The sequence below is a fragment of the Acartia tonsa genome, chromosome 3, assembly GCF_053477335.1.
Source record: "Acartia tonsa isolate MP-2025a chromosome 3, ASM5347733v1, whole genome shotgun sequence".
Taxonomy (NCBI): Eukaryota; Metazoa; Arthropoda; class Copepoda; order Calanoida; family Acartiidae; genus Acartia; species Acartia tonsa.
The window spans coordinates 44,662,747-44,684,557 of record NC_137262.1 but is presented as its reverse complement, the minus strand read 5'-3'; the positions used below and the strand labels follow the sequence as shown (position 1 = coordinate 44,684,557).

The window sequence follows — 21,811 nt, the reverse complement described above, 5'->3', positions numbered from 1 at the left end:
TCTTTTCTCTCACGCTGCGCCTTATACTTATGTATAGTTGTCAGTTGATAAGATGGGTCCGTCTTGGTTGGTTGTGCTTCTAGGGCTCTCCTGTGCTCTTCTAGTAGAGGTCTGTATTTTGTGTGTGTGTTTTTAGTCAATTTGGCAGTTTTTATTCTAATTTTTATTTTTATAAAGCAATTCTTTTAACTTTTTTGTTGTTAAAATGATTTATTCAACTTATAGAAAAAATCATAAAAAATAATAAGAAAAATACAAACAATTAACTAACAAAATGATACACAGATAGCAAATAATCATTAGTACAGTAAGTTAAGAACAATGTTTAACAATCTCACAGTGAGTTAGATAGGTTCAAAAACGATAAATATGATAAGTTAGTTATGAGATTATTAGCAACATAATGTTATAACATATATAATATAATGACACATAGGTTATAATATGGTTAATATCATGATATAATAGTTATTGGATGATAGAAGTTAAAGTTTTAGCAGCTAGATTCAAATTTCCTCATTTATTGTAGATATTTATCCACTGACAAATGAAGTTTACTATTGTCACTTTTTACACTATATACATAATCCACAAAGACAAATGTCATTGCTTCTCGGTGCTGATTTCTTCTGCAGTATTACCATGACTTGAAATTTGAAGAGGAAGGTGTCAGGAAACTGCAACTCGTCGACAGCAAGACGCCAAAGTTTCAATTAAGAAACCCTTCATCCATAAGTTAACTTTTTAGTAACTTAATTTGAATGCCAGTTCACGCTTAATTTTGTCATCTTAACGTTCAGTTTTTAATTTAAAAAAATACTTTTTATTAATTGGATAAAGGGGGGGGGGGGGGGCGGATGTGCCACTTTTTGAAACCAAAAGTAAAACGCGCATTATCTCGGACCAAAAAAAAGTTACAGCTCTAAAAATTGGCACAGCAGTTGCCTTTGTGGAGAACAATATGGAACTGTGCAGAACCGCCGCTCCCGCCGAAAACCGCCGTTTCCCGCCGAATTTTTTTGCCTTTTTTCGCCAAATTAGACAGTCCTCAATCAACTGAGATAAAAAAAAAATTTCCCTTACATTTTCACATGACACTCACATTATTTCAAACATGTCAATATTAAAAAAAAATTGCATGTGTAAAATCTTACAAGCGTTAAGTGAAAATATAAGGAAAATTTTTATGAAAAAAAAGTTTATCTCAGAGGATTGAAAATTGTCTACTATGGCGAGAAAAGGCAAAAAATTCGGCTTGAGCGGCGGTTCTGCCGCCGTTTCTTCACAGTTCCATATTATTTTCCACTAAAGCAACTGCTGTGCTGAATTTTAGAGCTGTAACTCTTTTATGGGCCGAGATCATGCGCGTTTTATTTTTGGTTTTAAAAAGTGGCACATCCGCCCCCCCCCCCCTTTTTATCCAATTAATAAAAAGTCTTTTTTTTAATTAAAAACTGAACGTTAAGATGACAAAATTAAGCCTGAACTGGCATTCAAATTAAGTTACTAAAAAGTGGCACATCCACCTCCCCCCCCCCCTTTTTGAATTCCACTTAACTCTTTTCTTTGTCATAATTGTTCATTTATGAGTGGCATAGTTACTCTTTACTTCCTAGTTTTGTAAGTCATCCAACAAAAATTCATATTTTCAGCGTTTATTAACATTTTTGTTCTATATAGAACCTCTAGGGGCCCTAGAGGTGGAGTAGGAAAGTCGTTAGAGGCATCTAGGGTCATTGGTTGACTTTTTTTTTGGGGGGGGGGGGGAGACCAACCTCCCTCTTTTTAAATTTTAGTTTTTAAAGGAAAAATTAAATTAAAAAATGGGATAATTTTTTATAGGGGCGATTTCTCTTGGGAGGTTGGTGGTATCTTTACCCAAAATATTTATTAACCTTCCCAGGACGAGAAGCTACATTGTAAAGGAGAAGCATATAGGTTCAGCGGTTAGTGAGATACTTCAGTACAAACAGACAAACACACAGGCATACTGTTATTTTTATATAAGGATCATGAGAGGAGAAACAAAAAAAAAGGGATCTTATGGGATAAGACAATGAACAATAAGTTGATGTTCTGTGGGGGCAATTATAATTAACAAAATTACCCCCCACCAAAATTATATATAAAAATTGTTTGTTGTTAAGTTAACACACCAATATGTGAAAGCTTTCGAGTTCAACAACTTACTTCTCCATTCGGGGATTAACAATTTTTATGTAAACTTTTTGGTATACATCTTGATAAATCTGGTTTTGCAACTGTTTTTCTATTCTTCCGTTTAGCTTTTAAATTGGCTACATTAAAAATGTTCTGAGAAGTTAACTTCTTTGTTCATTTTTCCTTGGTTTTAATTTTTTTAAATTCAATATAAAATGATAATTTGTAATATACTTTAGGGAGGGAGGGAATATTGAGATGTTTATTACACTAGTACACAAAGTTTTATAATTACGTTTTCTAATTAGTTTACCTATCCCCCAAAGTTTTATAATAACGTTTTCTTATTAGTTGACCTAACAATTTTAAGGACTTTTATTGAATTTTAAACCATTTACCTGAATTAGAGAACTAAATCGGTTCAGTAGTTTTTGAGATCTTAAGCTTTAAGCAAAAATAACCTTACTACTTTTTATATTACTAGCGGCTTCGCCCCTAGCCTCTAAGGGCTTTGCCCCAAGAGGTATAATTACATCTTCTATTACTTACCCAGCAGAACGGATTGCAAATTTTCGCACCTACCCAGAAGGAAAACATTTTCTCGATTAAATAACAGAATTCGCAAAATTTGTAAAAGAAAAAAAAAGAAAAATAGCGATTAAACAACGAATTTGCAAAATTTGTAAAAAAAAAAATGGGGGGAGGATTTTTTTGTTTTTGGGGGGGTTGGGGGTGTCCCACCCCCCAAGAAAATAGCTTAAAACCACCGCAGGACCAATAGGTATATACCCTGAAGAGTAGAATCCGGTTCAGTGGTTACCGAGATCTTAAGCTTTAGACGGACGGACAGACAGACAGACAGATAGACATCAAGCTACTTTGTATTATAGATAGGATAAATTTCATCTAAATCGTAAAGACAAAGATTAAATATTGATATTTCTTAAAAAATTAATTTTTAGGGGTTTACAATTGCGACCAAAGAACTAGCAAAGGAAGCAACAGAAGAAGAAGCTAAGGTAAACTTATTAATCACTAAACCACGTAATTTCATTCTAGTACTAAAGCTACTCGGAAAGTAATCTGCGTCTTATGGACTGTTAGTCTGTATGATAACATGTTATAAGGTACACTTCACATTTGTTGGTGATTTATCAATTTATAGAATGAAATATGTTTTTTTTTCTGTTTGGGGCTCTAACCCTGCGTGGCCACCTCCCAAGAGGGTGATATAAAAGGACTATTGGTCAGTTCACTCATCCAGTATGAGGGGAGGGAATGGGGTAACCGGGGTTGATGGAGGTCATCGATATTTTAGCCAGCTGCAAGCCTTTTTTTTATTAGAGTACATGAAAATCTGATGCAACATCTACGTAATCATATATCGATTTGTATAGTCTTATATTGACATAATAACAGCACGGAAGCTTAACAGGGTGCGAGGTTGACCAGATTTGTATGGTTGTCTAACACTACATACATGACGACATAATTTAATTTCCGCCTTTTAAATTTATGCTTTTTACTCAGCTGTATATAATTTCAATTTTTAAAAGCAAAGTTTATATACATATTTTGGGGTGGTCCGTCCTTTCGTCCGTAATCGATAGCTCTTATCGTTATTTACTAGTCATGTCCCATCGCTTCCAAACTTAGTTTGATGAGAATTAAAATAGTTTGGTACAATTAACAAAGTGTAGCAACTCTATATTTACTAAGAGAAAGTAAGTTTGTCCATATTAAACTTGTCGATTTCTGGATTTCATACCCAATATTTTATATCTTTTATGTTAAATAATCAACCTATTTAGTTTTTAAAGAAGTGGCTGAGTCAAAATATGACGTCAAAAAAATTAACCAATGAGAGGCCAGTATCAGTGGCGTGCGAAGCACTTTGTCTAGGGGGGGGCATTTTGAAGATTTTGTAAAATTTTGCCCCCCCCCTAAATCAAAGTGCTTTAGGGGGGGGCATTTTAATTATATATACTAATTTTAAATAAGGGCGTTTTAAGGGGTGGGATTATTTGATTATGGGCCTTCTAGTCCTTATCCCTTCTTCCCCAACCCTATTTCCCATTTATACCCCCCATCTCTTCCCCCCCCTCTCTTCTCCCCCATCCCTTCTCCCCACCCTGCAATGACCGAAGGGAAGGGAGCTAGAAAGCATCTTCGAAAAAAAAGTACAGAAGATAATTTAACCTTCCACCCCCCCCCCCCCCACCACAAAACATTTTTTATGGGAGGAAGGGGATGTTATAAAATCTCAGCAGGAAGGATGAATAACCCCATTAAATAAATTTTTTTGGGGGGGGAGATAAAAACACTCATTTTGGAAATAATTTACCAAAAATAAACCTAATATGTAGAACTGATTTTAAATATTTCTTTATTGTATGACAACAAGGATGACAACATCTATAAGTAGCAAAGCACAAAAAATCATTAATAAGAATATAGACAAGAAGATTTAAAGAGCATTAGTTTAAATAAATATATATTTTAGGTAGAAAAAGTCACAAATCCTTTTTTTTTGTATGTTGTGTGATGACAGTCAAAGTAAATTACATACTAGATGCTCGGAACAACGAGAGATTTTATTTTTTTGGATATTATAATCCACAAAAAAATTTATTGTGCTATAAAATCCAAAGATATAAAGAACTTTGTAAAAAATAAAAAAAATACTTGTCCTTTCATCTACAGATATGAAAATCTCTTAGAAATATGGAAAACTTTGGGGTATAGTCTCTTTTGTGGCAACGCCTCTTAAGGGGCATTTCGTCGTATTTTCATAGTAGCTTTTAATAGTTTATTATAGGTTAAGTTAGGTTAGGTGATTTTGTGAATTGGACCAAACAATGGGGGAATTGTGAAAGATACAAAATTGCCAAAAACGTCCTAAAAAGCAGTCCGACCTCCAGAAATTTCTAATATTTATTTATACTCCATAATGTTGGGAGTGTTAACATTAAGTTTTAGCCTTCTATCTTTAATTGCAGTTAAGAAAATTACATTTCCCCATTAGCATTACAAACTGACAGCCATAGTTATTATAGAGAAGATAAAAAGTTATATCAACATATCCTACCCTCTTCAAATGGCAATTTAACAATATGTCAATTTTTCATGAAGTGGTGTTTTCAAGGATTTATTAGGGCAGTGTGCAAAGCGCACCGAAAAATATTTATTTCCTCTTTGAACTAAAATCAATTAACTACAACAAGAGTGACGTATTTTAACAAGTTAGGAATATAGAGTGTAGTTAGTTTTAAGGCTCTTTAATGAAAATTGTCATAAAAAAAAACATGTCTTTTTGTAAGGGTATGTAAACAAAAAAATTATAAACTTATCCTGAACATCATATGACATCATATAAGTTATTAATTTAGACAGACATACAATGTTGAAAAAAAGGCTTAGATAAATATCAACGCTGTCTCATTTTTATTTAAATAACTTTTTGATTAAATATTTGATTTTTACAAATGTTTTTATACAATGTGATAAAAAGCAGAAACCAATTGGAAGGGCGCAAAGCGCAAATTTTTTTCTTCAAATATGCAGGGAGGAGGGAAGGTGTTTTGGGCTATTTATTACACTAGTCCCCAATATTTCATATAAACATTTTCTTATTCGTTAGCTCAACATCTTTTGGGACTTAAATGGAATATTGATTGGTTGGTTAATTAAGTTGAGTTTCCATACGTTTCATCCACTAATTGTAATCTATATAAGGGGTAATTTTGTGTATCATCATTGGGGATGTACAAATTTTCTTTGGTAAAAAGTTTATATTATACAAAAAAAGATACTTCCTATTAAGGTTAAATGAATAGTAACTGTCTGTTTGGCGCGAAGCGCAAAAAATTTTTTTTGTTGAGTATTTCTTGATCTTTTTTTTTGAAAATTGGGAGAGTTTTGCTTTTTGTAGGGTAGGGGACAAAAAGGGGCATTTTTGTTTACCAGGGGGGGGCAAAACGGGATATTTTTCAACATTTAGGGGGGGGCAGGGGGGGCGGTCGCTAGGGGGGGGGGGCAGGGGGGGGCGTTTTGGTCGCTAGGGGGGGGCGATTGCCCCAAACGCCCCCTTCGGTTCGCACGCCACTGGCCAGTATACACTGTAATTGACCAATGGTAAAATTTATAGTGGCCTCTTATTGGTTAATTTTTTTGGACGTCATAATCTGAGTCAGCCAATTTTACTAGCTTCTTTTTAAATTATGGATTTCAACGACTATTAGTTATCATCTTTATTTTCAAGTATTATCAAGCATTCTATACCGCTGATCAATATGTATCTACTATCAAACTCTTGAGTCATTTAATCCAATTTTAAAGATTTGGATCCCTTTTATAGAATGCTCATGATATATACAAGTTGCTTCACCCCTAACCCCTCTGACTTTTGAAATCTAATGGTTTAGAGAAAAAGTCAGTATTTAAAACACAATTAAAGGATAGATTTTTTGTTTCTCATTAACATATGACTTTAAAAATGAAAAATAGCATGATATTTTATCACAGACGGACAGAAAGACGGCGGACATCCTTTTTCTTTTATGAAGACATTGTATAGTGTAGTATACAATGTTTTAAATCTAATTTACACCCACGATGAGTAACAGAATATGTAAGGTAGAGATGGGGAATAGATTTAGTACATCAAGATGGTCAAACTGGCCCCATTATCCGTCAAACTTAATAAGGAAATGCCTTTGTTTAATGTTTATACAATAATATGAGTAACGACATTTTTCGAAGATATAATTTCCCGATGGCTATCTTCATCCTAAGAAGTTTAACTATTTATAGCTGATTTAATTATTATTCTGTTTTGTCATAAGTTTAACATTTACGAGGTAAAAAAATTTACATGTTAGAATTTACGCAAGCAAAGCTTTATCCTAATAAATGCAACTATTTATAGGTAACTCATTATTCGAACGAAATGGAAAAATAACCGCTTTTTCTCACCAAAGTCTGAACACATTCTAAACAATAATATAGTCGGATTGTTCTTCCGCTGTTTTCCTATTGAGCATGTATCTAGATAATATCTATTAGATGGTGTAACTTTATAACCTTGTTTTACCCTTCATTCTTATTAAATTTGATTAGCTATATAAATAAAAGTGAAAGGATGTGTCTCTGTCTGTTTATCTTTGTTTGTAGCTTAATTTCTTGCCAAGTGCTGAACCGATATGGTTTTCCATTACTGTGAAGCTTCTTATAGTTCCAGGGAACGTTAATAACTATTTTGGAGGAGGGCACCATAATAAATAGCACTAGGAAATTGCCTTAACAAATTTTCTTTTTAACATTATAATCGAAAGAGGAGGACTTACGATAAAAGCTATCCGTTTCGCACTTATGACTCACGGACTGACCCTTATTATAGAAAATCTTAACTTTTAATAATCTAATCAATTATGTTTAGGAATAGATGTTGAATATACGTGGATACTATGACAAGAGAAAATTGTCATAAATGTAGCTTGCTAAATCCTCTATCATTTATTGGTCGGGCCGTTCATCCATTAGGAGGGTAGGGGATTTGGGTAAAGGAAGGAATGGGGGAAATCGTTATTTTAGCCCGCTACAGGTTTCACTTTTGAGAGAACATTAAAGTTCCAAATAATAATAGATACATTTGTTTAGGCCTTTTTGGAAGAGTATAACTTGCAATATGGACTGCTGTTGAACGAGGCAACTATTGCACAATGGGCCTATGATACCAACATTACTGACTACAATGATGAAATTGCACAGGTTTGGTCAAGGATATAAAGGGATAAGACATTGAACGATAAATTGATGTGCATTCCCAATGATGATAATCAAAATCATCCCTTCTGTTGATTAAAATCATTAGTTGAAAAGTTTGGTACTAATATTTTAAAACAATATAATCAAAATTTTATATAAAAAAAATACCCATAGTTTTTTGATAATATGGCTGTAAATAAAACTTTGGGTACCATTCAAATTTACATCCACTGTCTCCTCCCTCCCAATGATTGGAAGATTTTATTTTTATGGACGAAAAAAATAACAAGGATGACAACTTCCCAAAATGTTACAAACAAACAAACATTAAAACATTTTAAACATAATTATACAATGATATGCATTTTTTTGTAGAATTGATTTAAATGTAGGAACTTGACTTTTATGACATATTGCTTATTTTCATTGATAAATTGATTTTTACCATCTCAAAATCTTAAAATATGAAAAAATATCCATTAAATAATTTAAAACTAAGCAATTAATGCAATATAAAAAATATATACCCAAAAAAAATTTGATATTTTGTACATCAAATATTCTTATCCATAATTTATAAATGAAAACATTTAGAATTTGAAAAGGACAGTTGTATTGTTGTATACTATATGTAATATTTATTAACAATTGTGGTAAATTCTCATGTTCTGGACAAACTAACCCCCCTTCCCCATCTTATTAGGGGGACGTTGAAAGTTTGATTGTAACTTTATCAAATTTAAAAGGCCTGCGGAAGGGGGGTGTAGGGGGTGTCAACACCACCCTTCAAAATTGAAATTCGAAATGCCTGCCATCTAAGAATGTTTGTATATCGTGGGGTGGGTAAAGAGGTATTACCTATCCCAAACAATAATTTTGGGGGTGCCGCAAGGGTGCTTTCACATCACTCTTTTAAAGTTTATAATACAGTTCAAAAGGGGATTTATGTGGTACACGTCTAATTTAAGGAAATTCACCGCCATTGCTGACATTTATATTTTTCTATACTTCTCACCATTGTGTAGTTTTTTATATAAAATCTTTACATTCTATAATTTTTATTGTTGGCGCAGCTTCTCATAATTTAGTCATTTCGTAAGTTTGTCGGTCAGATACATAAGTATTATGTAATTAAATTACGAGTTACTTACAGACAAACAGGCACACAATACAACACATATGGTCACAAATGTTTTATAAACCTTTATGTAAAACTATTTTTGTCTGCAAATCATCAAGTTTACTACTGAGGTGGATTCTTAAAAAAATTTGACCCACTAATCGCTTAGTGGGGCAAAATTGTTTTCGTGAAAAATCCTCCAAAATCATATAAAAAATCTACAAAAATTAAATAAATCTTATGTTAATAACCCTTCAATGATTTTGTTTAATTTTTGTAGATTTTTAATGTGATTTTTGTGGATTTTTCACGAAAACAATTTTGCCCCACTATTTTTTTAAAGAATCCACTTCTGTTTCTTTTTTTTAAATGTATTTTAGGTTATTGTTCCATTTTCTTTGTATTTTAGCTGCGCTACTAATATGAAGAATGTAGATGAATTTTCCTTGTGAATGTTATGCTTTTTTAGCAAAAAACAGAACAAAATTATTATTACTATGCAATTGCACTAAGGAATGATTATTTGATCTGAATAGGAACTATTTCGCCTCGATTTCCTTCTTTGTTTCTGTACTATAGTATAAATACAACGTTATGATGTGAATGTGTTTTGGTAAAACTTTTGAAGACAATTTATATTTATATACTTTGATCCATTTTGATTGCAAAGATTAAAATTTATTTTAATTTAGAATGCTTGGTTCAAAACCTCCACGTACAACGATGAGGCATTTGCTATTGCCGACGCTTTTGATACAACCGGATTCTCGGAGGATACCAAACGTCAGCTCAAGTAAGTGGAACTTAAAATGGATAGCAATATGCATATTTCTTGTATGGTTTTAAATTTGGGCATTTTCCCTCAAAGTGTCTAGTTGTGCAAAGAACTTCCTTCCTCCCCACTTATTTTGAACTAAAATGGCTTTTTTAGTTTCAGTTTTTTTACTTTAAGTCAGGTTAGGTCAGGTTATTTTGGGTACAGTGTAAACCCCACAAGGTTAGGGCCCCCCTTCCTCATTTTCTATGTATTTTAATAATATTGGGAGTAAAGTTTCAATGCTGTCTAGGCACCAAAGCACCAATTTTAGATTTACAGTTGATTGATTTCGGCTACAAAATTTTATTAACTGTAGGTCAACAATCAAGGGATTAAAACAGATATTTATAATTCTGTTTTCGAAAACAATTTTTTTTTGGCGCTTTTGCTTAATTAATAACAACAAATATTTCCTTTTAATGTTTTTAGATTTCATTTAAAAATCATATCAATACAGATATGTAAATTCAAATATTTTTTGTAATTGACGAAATATCTAATGTTAATTTAAGTGTTAAATACATTTTTTAAGATAGTATATGATATTAGATTTTAAGGAATTTAATATCATGAAACAATACATAAGAAAAAGATGAATAAAGGTTAATTCAGTATAGTCTGTCTTGAAATGTTAAATCTATTTATTGTTTTATTTCATACACAAGGACGTTTTTTTGGGTGGAGGGAGGGTAAAAAATTTCTTTTTCTCAGGGGGGAAATTACCCCTTCTTTTTTTTTGTCCACCTTTCACGTAAGCAGAAATTTTGTACAGTGTGTTATAATTTGGAGCAGGCTTAATTTTATTTTCATCTACTACCATATATCCCTAAATTCTAGTAAAATAGTTGTATTATTGCAGGAAAGTTGGAAGTAGGTCTCTAAACGACACGGAATCTACAGAATTATCTCAGGCTATCTCTGCTATGGGCAAAATCTATGGATCAACTAAGGTAAGAAACAATTTGCTAACGGTTGCACCCCTACCTTCTAGAGGCTCTGTATTCGAAATGGTTGGGAAAATTAGCTTAAAACCACCTTAACATTTTATTTTGTAAAATAACTTACAGACTGAAGTAACAAGTCAGGAATCACACAAAAAAGCAGCAGTCTTTCTTGTATACAAGCCTAGAAAATCACATTTCCCTAATAGCGTTACGGACTGACGGACGGACAGACAGATTAAGTGCACTATAGCTTCGATACATAAATCCCTCATTCATAAAAATATATCTCAAATATTTGATTATACTGTTAACTTATTTGAAATTATTAAAATTTTAAGTTTTATAATTATTATTTTAATAATTTTTTGGATAAATTTAAATACGTAATTATTGTAACTGATGAATTTTTAAATTAAAATTTATTGTAGAACTGTTATTTTGTAATGCAATTTTTTTCAAAAACACCTGGGGGGGTGGAGGTTTCAGTGCTCGACAGACACTTTAAGGGAAAGCATCTCTTTTGATATAAAGTAAAGTACATATTCCTCCCTCTGATACGAGAATAGTTATTTATCGCCCGTATTATAAATAGCTTTCCGTGGACATTAAAGGTCTCATAATTCTATTCCATGGACATTAAATGAAAAATTATAAGATTCGGCCGCTCGGGGTTCACAAAACTGGTATGATTTTTGTTTTAGTATTCGACTAAAATTGTCTGTAATATGATGCTCTAAATGATTTCTAAGCTTTGCTGAGAGCCGGTTCAAATCCAGCGTTTTCAAAGCCAAACTAGAAAGTACACTATATAAATGAAGTGAATATTGTTATCAGGTTTGTGTTGACGAGGCTGAGGAAGAGTGTTACAACCTTGAACCAGGTATAGTTTCTATCTAAACAACAACCATCTATCTATGTTCATACCTCTTATTCTAAAGAAAAGTATAAAATGCTGATGTCGACCCTCCAATTTTAGTTTTTAAAAGAAAAGCAATAAAATTCTGGGGTTTATTTTGTTCATTGGTTGATTTCTCATAGGAGGATTTATGTAAGTACCCTCCCATAAAATATTCATAAACCTTTCTGGACCCCGATGAGCTTTATTATAAAGGAGAACAATATTGGTTCGCAAACACATAGACATCATGTTACTTTTATGAATTTATAAAGTATACAACCACCAATGAAATGTTGTCTGAGTATCTAAGCTTGAAAGAGTTATCACTTTTGGCTATCCAATTGTCTATCTGAATGTAAGAGATACAGTTTTCCTGTCTGTAATTCAGTAATAAGTTACTTCCGATCTATCTTTTTTATCTGTATAGCTATCTATTAATACATCAATTAATCTATCTATGTATCTATCTAAATAACAAAGAGTTGTTGTGTTTGTTAGAGAAGTAACCTTGAAGTGTAACTCAATCTATTTAAATTTCATCAATAAACTTGGGATTCAAATTTTACTTTCGATTTCATCTCACTTTTGTTCAATATAAATACAAATTCTTTTTTTCCCTACCCTTTTTCAAAGTTTCCTTGATCATGCACTAAAAAGCTTTCCTAAAAACCAAAGACCAGTTGTTTATATAATATCATGCAGTTGCCCAATTTTCGAAAAAAGAATTACACATTTGAAAATAATAAGGCGGTAAAGACCATAAAATCAACCCTCCAACTTCCCCTCACCCCATCATTTTTGTCCGCCTGTCAGTCGGTCCGCAATGCTATGGAGGAAATATGACTTTCTCGGATGCGATTGAAGATAGTCACCTGAAATTTTTAATAAAGATTCGTATAACATATTCGCATCTACACCATACTTTTTTTGTTCGTCTGTCGTCCGTTTGTCCATTTCTTGTGCTTCGCTACTTTTGAATACTTTTTTCTGGTTCGTTTGAGTAGCTGTAACTATTATGACCATTTTTAATCCCAATTAAGCACCACGAGAATTTGAATAAAGAATGTTAATATACACAACAGTATAATCTGCTAATACTATTTTAAAACATATTATGCTTTATAAAACTGCATTATTATCATTTGTTTTATAATGTGCAAAAAATCTAAAAATAACTGGTTTTAAAATAGATTTAATTTTTTTTTTAAAGTTGCAAATAAAATGTTTTGAAATGTCATTTATTGTGATTCCTCCCACAAATACTTTATTTTGTTGCCTTCTGATCTACAATTATAGCTTGCTCGTCTGTTTGCAGTAATGAGATGATCTATATCTTACTTATGTTATATTGATTTTCAACTTTTCAAGTTTGCCAAAGATACATTAGGCCTTTTGTATGATCACATGGGCTTCGTTTTTATGGATTTGTCACTATTAGAAATAGAATTAGAATTCAGGGATCTAAAGGGATAAGACAATGGCCGATAAATTGATGTGTATCTCCAATTTATACCCCTTATGTAGATTACAATTAATGGTTGAAACGTTTTGACACTCAACTTAAAGAACCAACCAATCAAATTTCATTAAACTTCCCTAAACTTGTTAAGCTAAAGAATAAGAAAACGTTATAAAAATAAATAAGGCTAGTGTAATAAACAGCTAGCTCACTGTCCCCTTCCTTCCTGATTAGAATTAGTATAAAAAATATGATGTAAATTATGTCATATTTGACGTCATCGAAGATCACAAAAATCTATTAGTTTTTCCAAGAAAATTAAGGGAAAAGATTTAGTTTATAGAACACAATGATGTTTCAGAACAAGAAATATTATTTTGCTTAAAAATTTTTTTATTTTTCTGCCTGATAAAAAAATCTTATGTTGGAAAAGCTTCTGAAGGTTTACCTCAAAGTGCCGAGTCGAGCAAATAATCACCCTATTATTTTGAAATTAGTTGAAAATAGGGGGAATGAAGGGGGTAAGTTCTGTTTGTTTGTTTTTTACTTAAGGTCAGGCTAGTTTAGTTTACATTAGGTAATGGGTAGCCCCGCGGGGGCCAGGCATAGGGAACAAAAATACCCTTTTTTCTTATTTTAAATTTACTTTAAAAATGAGGCCGGGGGGGTCAGCGTAGGCAGGCACTTTGGTTGAAACCCTCCAGCTTTTGGATTTCATAAAAATCGAGTATAATTTTAGGACTAACGAACATATTGTCAGAATCTAAAGATTACGACCTCCTGCTCACGGTCTGGCAAAAATGGAGAGATCAGGTAGAAATACAAATTTTCAGGATCATGATAAGAAAACGAGGTAGGGGGTTTTGTCGTATTTTCACAGTAGCTATTCTCATATTTCTAGCGGGCAATCATTATTTAACATTTACCTAACCTAAAATAACCAATTAAAAGCAACTGTGAAAATAGGACGAAACTCCCTACTTCGTTTTTTTTAATGATCCAATTTTATTTATACTTATTATCTAAGGTATGTGTTAGATGTAGGTACACCCAGTGGTGTGCACAGGGTTTTGTCAAGGTGTTTGACAGTCCCTCTAAACCAAAATCGAGGGGCGTGGATACTTAAAAGTCAAACAAGCGTCCTTTGAATGGTAAATTGGTAAAAGGTTATTATGTATTCCTTGAGAAGTACAACCTAATCGGTTAAGTGGTTACCGAGATCTTACACCTCAAACGGACAGACATAAATAGTACTTCTTTGTATTATACATTAAACATCTAAATTAAAGGATATAAATTTTTAAAATAATACAAAGGGTACAAATATAATTTTGAAGTTAAGTTTGTATGATGAATGATGTAAAAGTTTTTATGTTGTAAAAGTTTCAATAAATACAAATATTTGATATGGTACATCTTTCATTCATAACGTCTTGGTTACTGTTTCAACAGTGAGATGACACTCCTTTAAAAATTCCAAAGTGTAGTTAGAGAGAGTAGTATGCTCTGTAACTATCCCCTCAAAATGATTCTAAAGAAAGTTAAAACAAAATGTGTAATTTGGACATTAACTAGTCATTTCCTAAGTCTTATATAACTCTTTCTATCTATTTACAAGGATTATGAAACTATAACTTTTAAGCTAATTTAGGAAATTTAATTGGATTTGGCCTAGTTTTGATAGTTTTCAGACCCAAATTCAAATACTTTGTACATTTTCCACACACATATTTCAAATATTTTTTTATGGCGCTCATGGACCATTAACAAAATTTAAAAAAAAAAAAATTTTAGGCAAGGTTAGGTTTAGATAAGAATGGAAGAACCCCGTAGGAACCGTACCTGTCGTACATATATCATTTGAGTTTTTTTAAGGTTGGACGTGCAAATAAGCCGCACTACGTGAAGTATGTTGAGTTGAAGAACAAGCAGGCTGTTCTTAATGATCATGATGATCTTGGTGATGAGTGGAGAGATAGGTATGTAATCTATAAACATTTTCAGTACTACTTTATAATTATAACTAGCAGCTTCGCCCCTAGCCTCTAGGGACTTTGATACAGTTTGGAAGAAACTTGAATTGCTCATCTGTAATCTATAATACAAAGTAGAACGATTTCTGTCTGTTTGTCTGTCTGTCTGTTTGTTTGTAGCGAAGGATCTCGCTAACCGCTGAACCGATTGGGTTCTCCTTTACAGGGTAGCTTCTCATAGGTCCCGGGAAGGTTTATAACTATTTTCTTGGGGGGTGGGACACCCCTAACCCCCCCCCCCCCAAAAAAAAACACGAAAAATTAGTTTGATTAAACCTCCTTAGGCAAAGCCCCTAGAGACTAGAGGCGAAGCCGCTAGTTCAATAAAAACTACTTAATTTTTTTGAAGGTTATTATTACTATAAATACTTTGCCGGTCGGTTTATCAGTACACCTTAGATTTCTGTATTATAATGGATATTTGCTTTTTAATAATTATGATGAAATAAAGTATAGGGGCGCAGAAAAATATCCTTAGTCATCTCAACAAAAGATTTAATGGCAATTACCATCAAGGGAGACTTATAAAGCTTCCCTAAAATGGTGAATTGAATCGGTTCATTGGTCAGTAAGATCTTAAAGGACAAAAAAATACATAGACGTCCAAGGGGGGGGGGTAAAAGGGTGATTACCCCCCCCCCCCAAATTAAATAAAATGCCTCTATGAAATAATGAGCTTGGGGGTGCCCCCAAAATTTTTATTTTCAAAATTTTACCCCCCCCCCCCCCCCAAATAAAAAAGCTTGGACGCCCCTGAACAAATATATCTCTTTTAATCTTGTTTTTTTTTTCATTTTGAAAATATTAGAAAGGGTTAAAAAAATAAGACTCATATTGTGAAGAAAAAATCTTGTGTACAACTATGTATGACACAAATAAAGGTACTAAGAAAGAGAGGGAATGTCTGATTGAGCCAATAGGAGAATCGCATCGGTACATACATATGATTTCATTGGTTGAAATTTTGTACACATCTTGTTACGAATGCATGTTTTTTTCATTTCATACATAGATAAAAGTCAGCTGTAAGCAGTATATTTTCTTAGTAGAAAGCTTTGCGGAATCAGAATTAATTGCCCAAAAATTTCGTTGAAATTTGAAAGCTTAGTAACGAGGTGGATTCTTTAAAAAAAGTTAAGCTGGCTACTCGCTGGTGAAGCAAAATTATTTTTGTGAAAAATCCTCCAAAATCGAAAAAAAAATTTAGAAAAATTAAATAAAATCTTAAAAGGGTTATTAACATATGATTTTGTTTAATTTTTGTAGATTTTTAATGTGCTTTTGGATGATTTTTCACAAATATAATTTTGCCTCACTATCGAGTAGCGAGTCTATAATTTCTTAAGAATCCACATCAGCTTGAGTCGAAAGAAAACAATACTTTTGTCTGGTAGAAATGTTCCTTCTTAGATTTGACGAAAAAAGGGTTCAGTATATGCTTCTATTCTTCTATTTCTATTATGACACAAAATTTTACATGATGAATTTCTTAAGATAAAAACGTTACTACAAAATGACAACAAATATTTAGTAGCGAAACTATTTTGCAAAATTTAGATAGGTTGATATGTTCCCGATTTCCTATATTATTTACTTAACACTTAATTATTATTATTTTATAGCCTCCAACTTGATATTTGTATAAAAGTCGTTGTTAAAATATAATTTTTTTGTCATATATAAATATTATTGTTATGTTTTGGTAAAAAAATGCTAACGTAAGATTTTTCTACGTCTGTAAGGCAAGTTTGAGGGGAATAAACACCCCTTTACTGCCACCCTTGGACGTCTATGATGCTTTGGTTAAAAAAAATTAACTCAAATTTTTGCTACGTCACAAAATTATGTAGAAATATTTTAATTTATATTCGACAGTATAAAGAAAACTTAATAATGAACAAGGATGACAACATCCATAAGTAGCGAAGCATAAACAATTAAATAAGAATTTAGATATTAGTTGACAAAAGCATGCATATTAGGAAAAAATCACGAAACCTTTTCAACATTTGTTAATTTCTTAATATTTATTTATATTTCTGTACTATGACAGACTGACGGTCAAAGTAAATTACATACTGGATGCTCAGAACAACGGGAAATTTAATTTTGATATTTTTAACTACAAAAATTTAAAAAAAAACGGACCATAAACACCAAAGATATGAAGAAAAATGTGAAAAATATAAAAATAGCCAAAAACCTGCAAAAAGGCAGTCTGACCGCCATTGATGTGTTCTTGAAACGAAAGGAAATTTAATTTTGATATCTATAACTGAAAAACTTTAGAAATTGGGCCATAAACACCAAAGGTATGGAGAAAAATATGAAAAATAAAAAATAGCCTAAAACCTGCTTAAAGGCAGTCTGAACGTCATAGTTGTTTTCTTGAAACGACAGGAAATTTAATTTTGATTCTATAACTGAAAAAATTTTGGAAATCGGACCATAAACACCAAAGATATGAAGAAAAATGTGAAAAATACAAAAATAGCCTAAAACCTGCTAAAAAGCGGTCCTATCGACATTGATGTTTTATAGTTAATTGTGCTCCTTGACAATGGGAATGTTGTCAAAAAATTTCAGCCTTTTATCTTTTATAGGAGCCGGAAAAATCACGTTTCCCCCAATCTAAGACGGACAGACGGACAGACGGACATACGGACAGACGGACATACGGACAGACGGACATTTCAAATTATAGAGTAGCTTCGCTACTAAAAACATTTCTTATGATATGGATTACATTATTTGAATTAAGTTAAATGAACTTTTTTATTCATGGTGTATACAATCCAATATATAATTGGTTAATATCGTTCGTTCGTGCATACGCCCCTAGCATTTAATGGCTCTGTGTTCGAAGGAGCAGAGAGGGGCTAAGAATAGCTTAAAACCATCCATGACCTAATTCTAAAAATTGAATAGCCTAAAACAACCTCAGGACCAGTGTAAAGCTTTCCTAAACCAATCGATACAGCGGTTAATGAGATCTTAAGCTTTTGACAAAAAAAATTTTTGAATCTTAAGGGATAAGACAATGGCCGATCTATTGATGTATATTCCCAATGATGATACACAAAAGCACCCCTCGTTTGAAACGTTTGGACACTCAACTTAATGAACCAACCAATCAAAATTCAATAAATGTCCCCAAAGTTGTTTAACCGACAAATAGGAAAACGGTATTTAGAAACTTTGGGGACTAGAGTAATAAACTCCCTTCCCTCCTTGGCTGTTATTGCTGTGCTACTTTTGTACCTTAATAATTTTGTCTTAAATTCATTAATCTAGCTTTAGTTATTAATTTTAACTTAAAAGTAATCAACAAATTTTTTCGGTGGAAAATAATTTTATTGAGAGTAGAATCATTTTTAAAGGTTAAAAATCTTTACTTAATTGTTTTATCAAAAAATTATATTGTACAGTTTAATCTAAAAAAATCGAAAAGATAAATTTATTTATTTACATTAGATCTTTTCATGAAAATACCATTTCATGAATTTCATTCTTCTGCTAACCTAAAAAGTTACTTTAGGGGCCTAGAAATACATGTACAAAATTTCAGCTCTTTATCTCTACTGGCGACCTAGCGCCAGGCATGTAAAATATCAACAGATAACGGTACCACGGCGGTTTTACGTCTCTATCTGTAACAGGAGCCGAGATAGAGGGAGGGGTCTGTTAGGGGGTTAAGTAGGGGTACAGAAGTTTAACTGCCTGTTTTTGCCGGTTTTGGTGCTGGAAGCGCCAATTTTTTTTAACTGAGAATAATATCTTAATAAGTTGTAACTATAAACAGTGAAAAAAGGGACAAAAAAAAAATAATTTTTAGGCCTTTTCAAAAGGCAGTTTTGAAATCCCATTATTTCATAAAAAAATTTAAAATGCTTAGAGAATGGCTTGGAAGGTGAATTTAGGTGTTCTGCATATTTCAACTTAAACACATAAGGCCTAAGATATGATATCCCAAAAATCTCTTGTCAAAGTCTACTCTACACCTAGCGCTGGCGATTTCATTTTTCACAGGTATAAAATGCATGATTTTAGAAAACTGACTGGTGTTAGGTGTAGAGTAGACTTTGACAAAAGATTTTTTGGATATAATATCTTTGGCCTTATGTGTTTAAAATGAAATATGCAGAAGAGCTTAAAACCTGCACATTACTGAGATATTGTTAAAACCGCCGTGCTACCGTTATCTGTTGATATTTTACATGCCTGGCACTAGGTCGCCAGTAGAGATAAAGAGCTGAAATTTTGTACATGTATTTCTAGGCCCCCAAAGTAACTTTTTAGGTTAGCAGAAGAATGAAATTCGAGAAATGGTATTTTCATGAAAAGATCTAATTGACATAGATGGACTGTTTGAAACAAAATTCAAATTAAAATATTTATAGCTGCTTTATATATGGAAGAAATAAAAAGAATAACTGCTCTTTTATATCCGATCTAACCAATAATCTGGCCAGATTGGTTCCAAACTTTCTTCTTATTGTTCCAATTTACTGATTAGGGGTATTGTTTTACTATATTATAAAAGAATATTTGATTTATATTTAGTATTATCTACAAACTTTTTTTGTAATATATTTCCTTCCTTAAAAAAAAAAATAAGCTGATCTTCCTATGGTTTCCAGCATTTAATTTAATCCCCCCCTCAAAAAAAAATGAATTAAAGCCTGCCCGGGACCTATAAAAACCTTTTTCTAAAGAAAAATACAAAATGGTCTAGCATATAGTAAAATCTTTACATTTTCCTCATTTATATAAGGATAAGAATTACCTGAAATATGGAAGATTTAAACTAAACAATACAAATACTAATATGTAATAAAGAGAGAAGAAACAAAAAGAGTAAATCTAAATGTAAAAACTATATTTTACTCTTCAACCCAAATAAAAACTTTGTTCTTACTTCTGGAGTGAGGATAAGGAATTGACTACACTAAAATAAAGAGGCTGACATAATAAATATAGAAATACTAGATCAACAATCACATAATTTGACCAATGAGAACACTGAATACAAACAACACAACTTCATTGATAGTTAGAATGAGTACATATTTTTCTTCCAAAGTATTATTTAATTAAATCGTAATTATATACAAAAATCTTCGTCTGGTAGAAATTCCTTCTTATGCGAGACAGATTATTTAGTCTGATTGACTATCTAGGTTAATAAATCTATTGCTGATATTCAGCTTAGGGAGAGTATATTCTACACTAGTTCTCTTTACATTGGATTTGCAAAACCATTTGAAAAAGTATTTAATTCATAATTATGAAAAAATCTCCTATCTTAGAAATATACTATACTAAAAATAATGTTTATTGTTTGATGAGCCAATGTAAAAAAGTGTTTGAATTTAAGGCTATAATATTATAAACTTCTGTTGGTTTCGAAATTATTCTTTTTTTCATTTTAAAGCTTCCTAAATCTTAGAATCCAAATTACCTACTTTGTTTCACCATAATAATTTTATGTTCCTTACTATTCCCCAAGAAAGTTTTTTTTTATAAGTTTGGATGCGTATTGAAAATATGGAAAGTATGTAATGAGTGAATTCCCTGGTAAAAAAATGGACCAATTTAGAAACATGCACAGTACATTTAAATAAAAGAATGGATTGGGCAGGGGATAAATAACTGCATGACCACGTTGGGGACTAGTGCCGACTTTCAATTGGGTCTTTGAATATCAGCCAATAGTGGTGGCAATATTAACACAAAAGAGCAGACAAATCTAAACAAAGGGACATTAAATGCTCTGGAAATTATTCATTTTAAAAAATGAAAGAAGGAAAAATATAAATTTAAATTTTATATAAACCTTAGCTTAAGATCAGTTGTCACGAAAATAATAAAAACAAAACAAAAATAAAAATGAAGATATACTGCTTAAATATTTTTGATAAAATAAAATTATTTTAAAACATGACATTTTCCATTTTTGTACATTTATTCAAAATTTTAAAATGTTTCTATATAGGTATATATACTAGCGGCTGCGCCCCAATTAACTAGGGGCTTAGTATTTAAAAGAGTAAAAAAAAAGTTGAAAAATAGCCTAAAAGACTTCAATCGAAAAATAAAATTGCCTAAAACCAACCCGGGACCTATGTGAAGGTTCTCTAAAATGGAGAACCCAATCGGTTCATTGGTTAGTTAGACCTAAAGCTACAGACAAAATACCGTACTATTTTATGTAATACTAGCGGCTACGCCCCCTAGAAGCCTCTAGGGGCACTTAAGGTAGGAGGGGAAAAAGTCGACCTCATCCCATTTTAAATTTGAGTTTCAAAAGAGAGAAAAAAAAATTTGGGGGGGGGGAGGAGGGTTAAGACACCCTCCCCAAAAATAGTTTAAAACCTTCCCAGGACCTATAAGAAGCTTCACTGTAAAGGAGAACAATATCGGTTCAGCGGTTAGCGAGATCCTTCGGGACAGACAAAAAACGCTTACTACTTAATATTATAGGATGATACTTTTTTGATGCTATTATGATAAAAAAACCAATGCTCACAGTAGGAAATATGTTTAACTTTTTTAACAGGGAAATTGAGAAATAGACAATTCATTGTAAACTTAGGAAATATTTTTTCCTTATT

At 32.1% G+C, this 21,811-nt stretch overlaps 1 protein-coding gene across 2 annotated transcripts in view; it reads left to right on the top strand.

Annotated features, from left to right (window-relative positions):
• LOC145314309 (angiotensin-converting enzyme-like) overlaps positions 1-21,811 on the top strand; it is a 41,205-nt gene continuing 19,394 nt past the window's right edge. For both annotated transcript variants that reach the window (XM_080154177.1, XM_080154179.1), the window contains exons 1-8: positions 1-109; positions 3,123-3,179; positions 7,819-7,929; positions 9,739-9,839; positions 10,723-10,813; positions 11,642-11,687; positions 13,904-13,977; positions 15,040-15,143. In XM_080154177.1, coding sequence (XP_080010303.1) covers positions 53-109; positions 3,123-3,179; positions 7,819-7,929; positions 9,739-9,839; positions 10,723-10,813; positions 11,642-11,687; positions 13,904-13,977; positions 15,040-15,143 — 641 coding nt within the window. In that variant the 5' untranslated portion in view covers positions 1-52. The remainder of the gene's footprint in view (positions 110-3,122; positions 3,180-7,818; positions 7,930-9,738; positions 9,840-10,722; positions 10,814-11,641; positions 11,688-13,903; positions 13,978-15,039; positions 15,144-21,811) is intronic.